General features: G+C 29.9%; 2 protein-coding genes and 1 non-coding gene across 3 annotated transcripts; 2 read left to right on the top strand and 1 right to left on the bottom strand.

Annotated features, from left to right (window-relative positions):
• Positions 1–2,863: 2,863 nt before the first annotated feature.
• On the top strand, positions 2,864–4,455 carry LOC110602827 (1-aminocyclopropane-1-carboxylate oxidase). Its single transcript, XM_021740400.2, has 4 exons — positions 2,864–3,085; positions 3,181–3,407; positions 3,519–3,852; positions 3,943–4,455. Exons 1-4 carry the CDS (start codon positions 2,981–2,983, stop codon positions 4,213–4,215), a joined length of 939 nt encoding a protein of 312 aa, XP_021596092.1. The 5' UTR covers positions 2,864–2,980; the 3' UTR covers positions 4,216–4,455.
• A 1,463-nt stretch (positions 4,456–5,918) lies between these two features.
• Positions 5,919–6,050, top strand: LOC122722166. The gene has a single exon (XR_006349090.1). It is a non-coding gene; the product is annotated as a small nucleolar RNA snoR111 (small nucleolar RNA).
• A 3,958-nt stretch (positions 6,051–10,008) lies between these two features.
• Positions 10,009–11,393, bottom strand: LOC110603455 (protein TORNADO 2). The gene is made up of 2 exons (XM_021741188.2): positions 10,789–11,393; positions 10,009–10,503 (listed from the first exon to the last, which is right to left on the bottom strand). Exons 1-2 carry the CDS (start codon positions 11,284–11,286, stop codon positions 10,192–10,194), a joined length of 810 nt encoding a protein of 269 aa, XP_021596880.1. The 5' UTR covers positions 11,287–11,393; the 3' UTR covers positions 10,009–10,191.
• Positions 11,394–12,324: the final 931 nt, after the last annotated feature.

The raw sequence follows: 12,324 nt of genomic DNA, 5'->3' as shown, positions 1-12,324 counted from the left end.
TTTGTAATTTATTTGTTTATTGAATGTTTATATATGCAGCCCGATACATGTAAGAATTTCCTTTATCCACACGAACTGAATAATTTCTTTAAGATAAAAAGAAAATCAGCCAGCTAACTATCATCACAATTGCTAGTTAGATAAATTACACGTGGTCAAATGGTTCATCAAAATAGAACCAAATTCTTCATTGGTTATTTTTGCTTTGAGAATAACATTACATGCATTCCAAATAAAGTGATAAACCAATCTTTTGAAAGCTCATCAATGCTTTTCAATCTTTCCTCACCACCCACATGCAAAAAAAGGCCATACATGAAGTGTCCAAAAGCCAAGGCCAGCTTTTCTATTATTAGTTAGACTTAAATCATGTGGAATCTACAGTAACAAAGGCTTAATAATATGTTCATAATTAATAGATTTGGTATTCTATTACTGGACCAAACAAGTCGGAAGAAATACAGAGATGCTGGCTTTCCTTTTATAGAAACAAAATACTATTGAATCATGAGCTGGTGCGTGGGGTTTTATTTATATCGGATGGTTGTAATTATTCTAATTCAAAACAGTATATAACTAACCATTCACTCTTTAGTTGAGTGAATAATATTAAAAAGTTAGTCGAGTGATTTAAAATTCAACTTTTCATGGTGATTTATTAATTAGTTAATTAATTGTGTGGCCTTTGAACATGTAGAATGTATATGATTGAAGAAAATATAAACATAGCATGTGCAGAAGGGGATAGAAATTTCCAGATATAAAAAGTGGTCCAAAGTCTCCAGCACAGACGGTGGTGACCTAAAAATTAGCAAAATGGATGCAGTCAGCATATAGAAAATTATAGGAGATTGCATCATCATATTTCAAGAAATTAATTAAGAAAAAACCAAGTCCACTTGATTGCTCACATGGTGATGAGCTCATTGTCATACTCATAATTTTTTTTTTTTTTATTAAATCTACGAGAAAAATAAGGAATTCAGAGAACCTGGAACTTCTTCCTGGACCAATTACACACATGTGTTGTCACAAAGTAGGAGGAGAAATCACAGTTCTTTTGACTTTCTTTTTCCTTTCTTTTAAAAAAAAAAAAATAAAATATGATACTATTTTCATGTATTTTTATAAAACATTTACAAGTGTTAGATTTGTAAAACAACAACTCAGTGCCTAACTGCTGAATGAATGGTCATAATCATGAATTGAAAATTAAAATGGATTAATATTTTTTCTAATTCCGTAAAATTTAAAAACTAAAAATTGCATAAGTGATGGTAATGAACAATTCCAACTTTAAGTTAATGCAAGTCCTACAGGCGACAAAACGTGGACGTAACATTTGAGTAGGTGCTGAAAATTGAAGGCATTGACACATTTATTCCTTGTAATTGCCAACTAACTTTGATGGAGACTAAATGGAGTCAACTCAAAACCCATATATATATCTATAAATTGTACGTCTCTGTCTCTGGGTTGAATGTTATTGGTAAATTATTACACTTGAATTCATCTAAATCCATTTAACATAAGCAACCAAAATAGTGGTTATATTGTTGATTAATATTTCCGAGTAGAAGCATGCACCACCCTTACATCATGAAATTCAAGCATTCCTGAATAGGAAAATTGAAAACCATTTCTACATCCTTCAATGTATAAGAAACCAAACTCCAAATCTTTAACTAGGCCCCCCGATGATCTAAAGTCGCTTCTTTAACTTTGCCTTTGGTGTATTCTGCATCATTAGCTTTTGCTTGCACGCTCCGTATTATCATAAACTCTTAATTAACTTGCATCTTTCATTTAAGTCTCACTTTAATAACATCAATCTCCAATCTTTACATATAAAAAAAGATTTCATTATAATATGCTAAGACTCAATAATATTACAAATGAATTGGCCAACTTTATTTAATATATAAAAATGTCAAACAAAATAGAAATATAAATTTACGTGTTTTGAATTATGGTAAAAGTGTTTGTATATTTCTTTTATTCTTTGATATAATTGGCTTTATTATTATTTAAACTTGAAACTTTACCATTTTAGAAATTATTCTAGTACTAGTAAATTGAAGTTATTAATGATTCTTTTACTTAAAAAAAAGGAAAAGAGAGATCTGGTAAGCCTTTCTATAAATGCGTATTTTATGTTACTGGCTATCCTTCAATCTTGCTTTAATTATTTTCCATTATCCGTTTTTATAATAGTTGTAGTAATAAGTTAATTAATTAATTAAATTTGGTCGACATAGATGTCATCTTTCAAGCACTGAAGGAAGAAAATGCTAGAAATAGCGGGTGCGCGTGAAAAGCAGCAGCCCATAGTCAAGTCTCAAGAAAGTGAGCAGGTGAAGTAGCTGCAAGAGGAAGGCGATGGACCCATTCCAACATAACTAACCCTAGCTTACTTGTTTCCACTTTTTTTTCCTTTACATGCTTTTCGAATTCGATTTTGAGAAATAGAAAGATGTAGAAACTAAATATTTTATTTTATTTTTTAAAATTTTTTATTTGAATATTATTCATAGAACAGATAGTGTTGTGTATGTCTATTTTTTTATTTTAATATATAAATAACATTTTTCTTGTGTTCTAGTTATTTATATAAACAAAGTAAAAAAAGGTAATTTTTTTTTCTTTTCATATATTTTGTTTCAAATTCTCTTCATTTATTTGTACAACTAAGTATCCAAAGGGAATCATGAGATCATGGCAATGCCCTTCAAACAAAAGATGGTAGGGGTCCATCTGGATGTGAACTACATACATGATCCACGACTCCCTGTTTCTTTTTACTTGCCTTTCAATTTGTTCTCATACTCCTTTTTTTTTTTCTTCTTCTTTTTCCGCCACTCCTTGAAACGCCTATAAATTGCAAGCCCTTTCAACTTCATTTCACACAATAGAGCTACAAAAATAGAGAGATCGAGAACATATTGAGAGAAGTTTTATTGTTCTAGACTGAGAAAAGAAAATGGAGACTTTCCCTGTTATTGACCTATCAAAGCTGAGTGGTGAAGAGAGAAAACCAACCATGGAGATGATCCAAGATGCCTGTGAGAACTGGGGCTTCTTTGAGGTACGTATTATAACAAATTAATTTTGACTGAAAACATATATATATATATATATATATGGAAGCTAATATATTAATTGTATAACTTTGTTATATAGTTGGTGAACCATGGAATATCCCATGAGCTGATGGACACTGTGGAGAGACTGACGAAGGAGCATTACAAGAAGTGTATGGAGCAAAGGTTCAAAGAAATGGTGGCCAGTAATGGTCTGGAGGCCGTTCAGTCCGAAATCAATGACTTGGACTGGGAAAGCACTTTCTTTTTGCGCCACCTTCCAGTCTCCAACATGGCTGAAATCCCTGATCTTGATGAAGAATACAGGTGACTACATTTATAATCAAGTTTCTTTTTCTTCTTTATCTTACAAAGCACAAAAGGAAAGATCTTGTCGACTTAAGAAGTTGTTTGCAAAAAAATATATATATATAACAGGAAGACCATGAAGGAATTTGCAGTGGAACTGGAGAAACTAGCTGAGCAATTTCTGGAGGTGTTGTGCGAGAATCTTGGGTTGGAGAAAGGGTACCTGAAAAAGGCCTTCTACGGGTCGAAAGGGCCAACCTTTGGTACAAAAGTCAGCAACTACCCTCCCTGTCCAAAACCAGACCTTATCAAGGGACTGAGGGCCCACACAGATGCAGGCGGCATCATATTACTATTTCAAGATGATAAGGTAAGTGGCCTCCAGCTCCTCAAGGATGGGCAATGGTTTGACGTGCCACCTATGAAACATTCCATCGTCATCAATATCGGTGACCAACTCGAGGTAATAATCTAACTTAAATTTCCGTTAATTAATTAGGAGTTGAAGAGAACTACAATGTTTTTACGAACAAAACGATAACTAATTATGCAGGTAATTACGAATGGCAAGTACAAGAGTGTGATGCACCGTGTGATTGCTCAAACAGATGGTACGAGAATGTCCTTAGCCTCATTCTACAACCCAGGGAGTGATGCTGTCATCTACCCAGCTCCCGCTTTGGTTGAGAAAGAGGCAGAGAAGTCTCAAGTGTATCCTAAATTTGTGTTCGAGGACTACATGAAGCTCTATGCAGGCCTCAAGTTCCAAGCCAAGGAGCCCAGGTTTGAAGCCATGAAGGCCATGGGTCCTATTGCAACTGCTTGAGACTTATCTAGGATACTATGATCAAATCAGCTCTAGTTTGTGTTGGTGTGTGTGTGCATGTTTCTGTAATAAAAACCAATTAGGCCCTACTGATGGTGAGATTACTGTACTGATTAGGAGTGTGGAACTTTGATTTGTGTAACTAAATAACTAATTATGCTGGCCCAAAGCTTGGTCTCCACATGTAATACGTACTGTGTCTATATGATCGATGTTTGGTTTGGCTCTCTGTTTTTACAATTCTTCTTCAATGCATTTACTGTAATCTAGCCGCGGCCTGATTCATTATTGAAACCAAAACGTCAATCAAAATTAAATTAACCAGAATTAGTATTGAATCAAATCAAAATTTAACTAGAATTGTGTTACTTAAATATAATAATTTATTGTGTTGGTGGAAGACTCACAAAATCCACTAGCACAACCATCAAAATAATTTTCTGTTTGAACGATTTCTACATTTTTAAATTCTAACAAGATTTGACGGTTAACAGAAAGTAGCAGATTTTCGTCGTATTCTCTTATAATAATATAATAACAATTATCCTTTCTGAATATAATACCTGTGGATCTTCAAGTGATATTAGAAATCGAAGCTTCAGTAACCATTTTCATATGCTGGCCATGTAACATTCTAGTACTGTAATATCACCTACAAAAAGTTGCGTTTTATGTTCTTGATTAATCGAATATGACAAGACAGTAGCTAAAATTACATTAATATGAGAATATAAAATGATGTATCAATTTTAATTAGGTCTCAAAAAATCTTCAATAAAGTAGGAGAAGAATAGATGATTGTGTTAGAGTAGACCATAAGGATGTGATAATATACACACGCAGCCCGACATACAATGAATAGCAAGATACATAGTTGGACCTAACATAGTTTAGGAGGATGGTTTGCTAATTTTGCTATTTGAGTGCACCTCAAGACCACTCAAACCACCCCCCATTTTAGTCTGTATTTTCAACAAACACATCATCTTCATTCACCCAAACTTTTACAACCCTACAATCATATATAACATAGTACACTTAATTTAAGAATTTCCAAATTCATCACCCAATTTCCAGCAATCTATTTGAAACATCAACTCATTAATAGCAAAAAATGTATCCCTCCAATTCTGTCCCAAAAATTGTTTTGATTCAGTTTTAGTTGCAGTTCAACCTTGTTTCAAATTTTTTTAATATTATGATAATATTAACATCGTAAAAATTAAAATGTATAAGTTTATAAAGTTTAGATTTACAATACATAATAATTTATTTAGTAATATAATAAACAATGACATGATGCCAAACCAATTGATCAAAGGATATAAATTTTCTTTTCAAAAATATTTTTAAATCGAACCGATTTTGGTTGAGAGCTGACAGTTTGAATTGGCTGATTCTGATCCTGGATCAGTGGGGGAGATCACCGCATTCAATTCGTAAACCGAAACTCCTTAACGGGTCCTGTTCTGATTCAATTAACCATATGAAACCGGACCATGGCCACAACGGAGACGGGGCATTTTGGTAAATTCAGTGTTAAATGGGTATAGGTTCTTTCTAGGGTTAAGCTCCTATATAAACACTTAAATCTCATCTAGCAAACAGCCTCCTTCCTCAGTTGCGAGAGTGAGACTGAAACGCAGAGGTTTGTTTACTTTGTTATTTCGTTTTTTGGTATAAGAGAAGAAACCTCTGTTCTGTAAAGAAGACAAGAGACGGATTGGAAGTGTCTCTTGGCTTGGAAAGAACAGCCAGGTAAAACAAATCCACGGCCGAGATATCGTTTCAGTCGTCATACCTTCATTGACGATTCGATTGTTGCTCGTCCACAATTTTTTTTGTTTTTTACTTTTTTAAAAATATTTGAATGAGAATTGTGGAGAGGTTGCAGATGATGCGTTCAAAATGATATGTTTTTTCTTCACTTTGAACCTAATGGAGAATCAATTTCTCCATGCGGATTTCCTCAGGTTACTGATGCACTCATCCGCAGAGGTATGCAGTTAATTCTTTGAATGTAGTTTAATTTGACACCAATGGTTTTGATCTTTGGGTGAAATCTATAGATAGATCTGAAATGGTTTTGACATGTGAGATCGGAAGCCTCTGTTTTATTGTGGGGAATACATAAGATTAACGGAAGGCACAAATCCCTAAAATTGAATGACTTGGTGAGGTTTGGACCACCGTATATAATTTTTGCAGATCTGGTATGGTGCATTTGATTCTTAAGAAAAACCAGTATAAATAAACAATTCGTTCTCCAATTTTAACACAATTCACTGGGGACAAAATTTTCCCTTTTAACTTTCTTATCATGTTCAAATAAGTTATAATTAATTCAAAAATAGGACTTGGATTCCCCCACAGATTAGACAGTTAGCTTTTCCTTTTCTCATGTGAGAAGAGATGGTGATGTTGCAGCTTCTGCCTCAACTTCTAAATTTCTCAAGGATAAGCGCGTTAGCTGCGGTACTCATTTGTATTTCAGTGCAACACCTAAAAAAAATAATTCAAAATATTTCTCTCAAGTGAAATCGATATACTATCAGAAAACAAGTTATTTTTAATCATATGATCTGGCGGGTTGAGATTGGGTTGTCTTTGGGCCCTTTCTTATATGGGCTGATATTTTTTTCTCATCTGGGTATATTTTATAATGGCTGATTTAATATATATTTTCAGTTTTCTAAGGCTTTTAATGATTAAAAAAAAAAAAAAAAAAAAAAAAAAAAGAGAAAGGCCATTATCCTTGCTCCCACTGTCATCAATTAAATACTAACATAGATTTGTGTGTATCATTTGATGTCCTTAACTTTAATTTATCATGAATGTATATTAATAAAAATTTTCTGTTTAATAGTATAAATTTTTTTCTCTACTGTATCATGTCTTTTAACTTTAATTTATTATGAATGTATAATAGTAAAAAATTTTCTATTTAATGGTATAAATTTTTTCTCTAAATTATAAAATACATGATAGTAATAAGCAAAATAATTTTTTATTATTATCAATTTCAGAATTTTCTGTTAAAATATGTAATTCTATATTATTCAATAAAATTATTCATATGTATCCTAATTAATAAAATGTTAAATTACCTTTTAAAAGTAATTCAGCTATATTTTTTTTTAAAACAAAATAACTGATTATATTAATAAAATTTTATTAAACAAATTTTAAACAGAGAGACGATCGTATCTAATAGGTTTTCTAATCAAAATATGAGTAGTCAGAGTGGTATAACGATAAACACATCTAATAGAAATATCAATTCTAAGGTCTAACAAAAATTTACGATCATTTAAAATCAAATTCAATTCAGAAATATCTAAATATGGAAACTGAAGAGATTAAATCACTTACAAACGATCTATAAGAATGCAGTCATTAAAAAGCAAAAATTTCGTTACAAAAAGCAAATAGTGACGGAGAGTTAAAATTTTTGTTTCCATTAAAAATAAGTTGTCCTACTTATAACTAGTAACTAAATCCTTAAATGCATTAATTGTCTGAGGATTAACAACACAAGATCATTGCTTTTGGTTATCCCAATCTTTACTTTACTGGTACTTGTCAAATTAACATTTGTAGGGGTGTGGTTCCTGTTGAGAGGTTGTATCATCATTATATTCTTCTAAAAAATGTCACAAATATGTTAAAAAGGTTTACATATTCTAAAAATTGATTGATTGTATGTGAGAAATATCCCCATCATATAGAAAATAATAAGTGACGATCAAAATATTTTTGGAACTCTTAATAGAGATAATAATATTTTCTTTTTTCGATAGTCAATTGACGCATATCATTTTTAACGAGAAACGTAAAGGAGGAGATAGGTTTAAAAAAGAGGAAAAATGAGAGCACCGAGTTACAGAGAGACCACAGAAAGAATTTTTTTTATAAAGTAATTCAATTATTACATAATTTTCATTATAAATAAATAATTTAAAATGTAAAACTATGCTTTGCTAGATTAATTATGATTAGAACTATATAAAAGAATTTTGTTGTGTTGTAAAAAACTAAATATTTTTTTTCCATGAGAGACCAAGTGGCATAATATGTAATTATTTCATTTTCATCAAATTACGTAGAATTACTGTTAACAATACTTGTAGTAATAATTATAATTAAATTAATTATAACTGATTCTACATCTACAACTTAACTTTCTTTTAAAAAATAAATAAATTTGGTATACATGATATAGATATGCAATGTAATTAAATTTCACAATTTATAAAGTAAACTAACTGTTTGATTTACATGTAATTTTTATTTTTTTAAAATTAAATCAATATTTTATGTTTCATTTATTATTAATAAATGTGCCTAATCAAAATATTTATCTATAGAAATAAGTAATTATGCCAACATGTTATAACATTTACTATTTCAAATATTATGCCTTCTAATTAAAACTATAGGTTTTTTTCCTGTCCAAACTTTAGTCCGGAAATAAATTTTTAGATTAAAATATTTATATTTTACATATAAATTTAAAAAAATACAAAAAATTTGTGAACAAATTTTAAAATTTAAGTGAAAGGAAAAAGGATGTAGACAAATAAATAATTAAAGACATGTTTGATTTAGTTAATAACTGTTAAGAAATAGTTTACTGTAATTGGCCGTTGATATATTAGGTGTTTAATAAATTATATGTAACTGTTATAGTTAGTATGTAAAATGATTAATGAAAATATATATTAATTTATTATTTTTTTAAAAATATAAAAATATAAATTTATGATACGACATACAAAATATTTAAAAATATAATTTTTAAATAGTATAATTATTTTAATTATTATTTATAGTATATTTAATTTATTATTACATTTTATAATTTAAATAACTTAGTAATACAAAAAAAATTAAAATAAAATACAGTTGATAGATCTCATATTAATTTTCTATCAACTATTAACTAAATTTTTAAATATTTATTAAATACGAAATATAATTATTTAGAAGCCTATCAGCTACTAATTGTTACAAACAGCCAAACTAAATACTCTCTAAATGTATCTTGTTATTAAAACAGTCTACAGTAGATACCACACCTTTTTTTTTGTCATGCCGTTTAAATGATAAAGTTTGTGAAAGAAAAAAAATGAAAAATTAAATTTGATTGATTTTTTTGATTAAAAATAAATAAATAAAATTATATTTTATTTATTTATTTATAAAAAAATTTTCAAATAAAATATAAAAAATTGAGAAACATTAAAATATATATTTTTTTTCAAAAGAAAAATATTTAAATATATCTTGTAACTCAAATACGCGGCAAAATGATGGGCCGTGATGATGGGTGAGAATTGTGAGGTGATTTTCAGACAATAGGCAACTCATTCTGGCGATAATGTTGATTTAACATTTGTTTTCTGTGTATGTAGTAATAGATATAGTATTTAATTCGTTATAGTAATGTATTACGTGTATCTCGTTCATGACAAATTAAATATTTTTAACATGAAGTGCCTTTTTGTAATATGTTGGGTTGGCAATTTAAATCAATTTCTAATTCCATTTGAGAATTAAATTTATATTTCTAAAATTAAAAATTAATATTCAGAATATCCAACCCTTGAAACCAATCATAACCTACATAGCTAAAGGATTAGGAATCCAAGAAGAAACTGCCCTGCCCTGCCCTGCCCTGCCCCCACCTCTTTACTCAGTGTCATTGAAATGGGAGGCACCCTGTGATTTTCGTCAATCCATGGCACTCCATTTTCAAAAGAACTCACTCCGCAGCATAATAAAACAATCAACTTTCGGCGACAACAGCAAGCTGCATGCGTAACTTTACTGAAATTTTCTACTCCAAAATCAAAGCATCAAATTATATACTACAACTCAACTGGAAACAAATACATAAACAGCTCCTAAATAAAATTATTACAAGTTCACCATAAATAAGAACTTCACAAATGAACAAGTTCATTTTTTTTTCCTTCAGGTATAACCTTGCTTGTATCTGCGAAATAGGTCTTCTGTTTTGGCATTCCTGAAGGCACAGCAACCCATCACATATACGCATATCAAACCAACAAGTGTAATCACCAATATAATATCTGCTCTTCTCCATTCCTTTTTGAGATTTGCCAGCAGTCCTGCCTTGCAGGAATCACAACTGTAGCAAAGTTGGTTTTGGTCATTGTTCCAATTCAGGCAGTCCATATCTGCAGCATTGTTTATGGGGCTAATCCAATATGTTGGATTCACAAATGTATACCCACATAACGTGGGTGGCTTACAGCATCCAGACTGCAAAGAATATTTCAAGTTCAAAAAAAAAAAAAAAGTAAAAGATAATAAAGATATATGTGTGTAAAGAAGCTCATCACATTCATCATCACATGGTTGAAATATATGCTTGCTCATCTAGATGACAGATTCACCAAAGAAAGAAGCTTTAAAAACGAAGCAATGTGTTTAAAAAATAGTCTTTTTTTATAAAAAAAACCATCTTCCCGTGAGTAAAGAATATAGATCTCGCTTGGGTTTCCAGATTTGAGTTGAATTTGGAAAGAAAATAACTAAAAACTTTACCTGCAATGGAGTAATGCGAGCATTAAAGAAATCTTGAGCCATTCTATAACTCTGGTTCAGCTCAGAACACATATCGATTGAACTAAGGCAGCTTCTTATTCGATCCCATTTGTAAGAACTCTGAACCCTTCGGCGAAGCCATCCTGAAAAATCATCGAGGTGATACTCCAAGTAGGCTCTACTGGGTTCAAGGCGACCTGAGCCCCTGATGGTAACCATATAGATGAAAACCACTAAACATGCAAGCAATATTATGAGGATGAGCATTGCTACAAGATAAAAGATAAGAAGCCATGGGATTCTCCAAAAACCTCCAATAAACCCTGCCAAAGCAACTACTAAAATCAATATCCCCAAAATAATGACAGGCCATTGTAGAATCTTCACGCAGGAGTTGTCTGGTTGCATGGCGAGCCATATCCCAGCACCGATTACTGGGATTGAGAGAAGCATGGCGACGAAGTTGATTGCACCGATGACATTGTTGCTTAATGCCATTTTTGGCGAGAGAAAGCTTTAGGGTTGGGTTTGTTCTTGGAGTTGAAATAATGACAGGGAAAGATATATAGATGATGAAAAATAATTAGTATGCTGCTTTACTAAAATGAGTCATCTCCAGCTTTTATTCTTTGCTTTGGATCCATGACAGCTCCTAACTATAATAATTTTTTTAAAGTTTATTTTCATCTTTTAGTCCAATCACTATTCACAAGGAGCTCCTTTTATATTGGGAAAATTTACTATATAGTCTTTTATAGAATAATAAAAACTCAAATTGGTTTATTCCTTTTAAAAAATATATTAACACATCTTAAAATTTTAAAAATTTATTAATTAATTTTTTATTTCATTAATTTTAATTATTAAATATTTTATCATTTAATTTTTATAATATAAAAAATTTATTAATTAATTTTTAATTTAATAAAAATATATATTAATCAGTGTTTTTATATTAAAAACATTTTATTTTTTTATAATATTTAATCGTTAAAATTAATAATTTTTTTTAAAATTAACTAATTAATTTTTCAGACAACTAAATAATATTTTTTTTCTCATTATATAATAGGTCATATAAAAAAGTACATGAAAATGATTTTGTTTTTAAATTAGAAATAAATTTCATATCTCATAGTTTGTAGTTGTGCTCACTACTACAAGAAGTCATATGCTCTTGTTATTACTAACTATTACTTAACTTAAAAATTTATTTATTTTTAAATATTATCTTATTTATTTTTAATAATAAAAGTTTCGAGTCAAAAACTTATTTGCATTTAAATATAATATTATTTGCGTCTAATAATTAATTTTTGAGAGAAAACACTAATTAATCCCTATATATTATATTATTTGTTTCCAATTATAAACTTTTTAAAGAAAAAACATATTAGCATATAAAATATTAGATCATTTGTTTTTAAAAGTGAACTTTTTAAGACTTTTTAAAAGGCTTATTAATCTATAAATTTTATATTATTTATTTTTAATTCTTTAATGTTAATTTTATTTGTACAAACAGTTTTAAGTATT

Source organism: Manihot esculenta, chromosome 16 (assembly GCF_001659605.2).
Source record: "Manihot esculenta cultivar AM560-2 chromosome 16, M.esculenta_v8, whole genome shotgun sequence".
Lineage (NCBI taxonomy): Eukaryota > Viridiplantae > Streptophyta > Magnoliopsida > Malpighiales > Euphorbiaceae > Manihot > Manihot esculenta.
The sequence above is the reverse complement of the archived record's forward strand: the minus strand, read 5'-3'. Positions and strand labels throughout refer to the sequence as shown.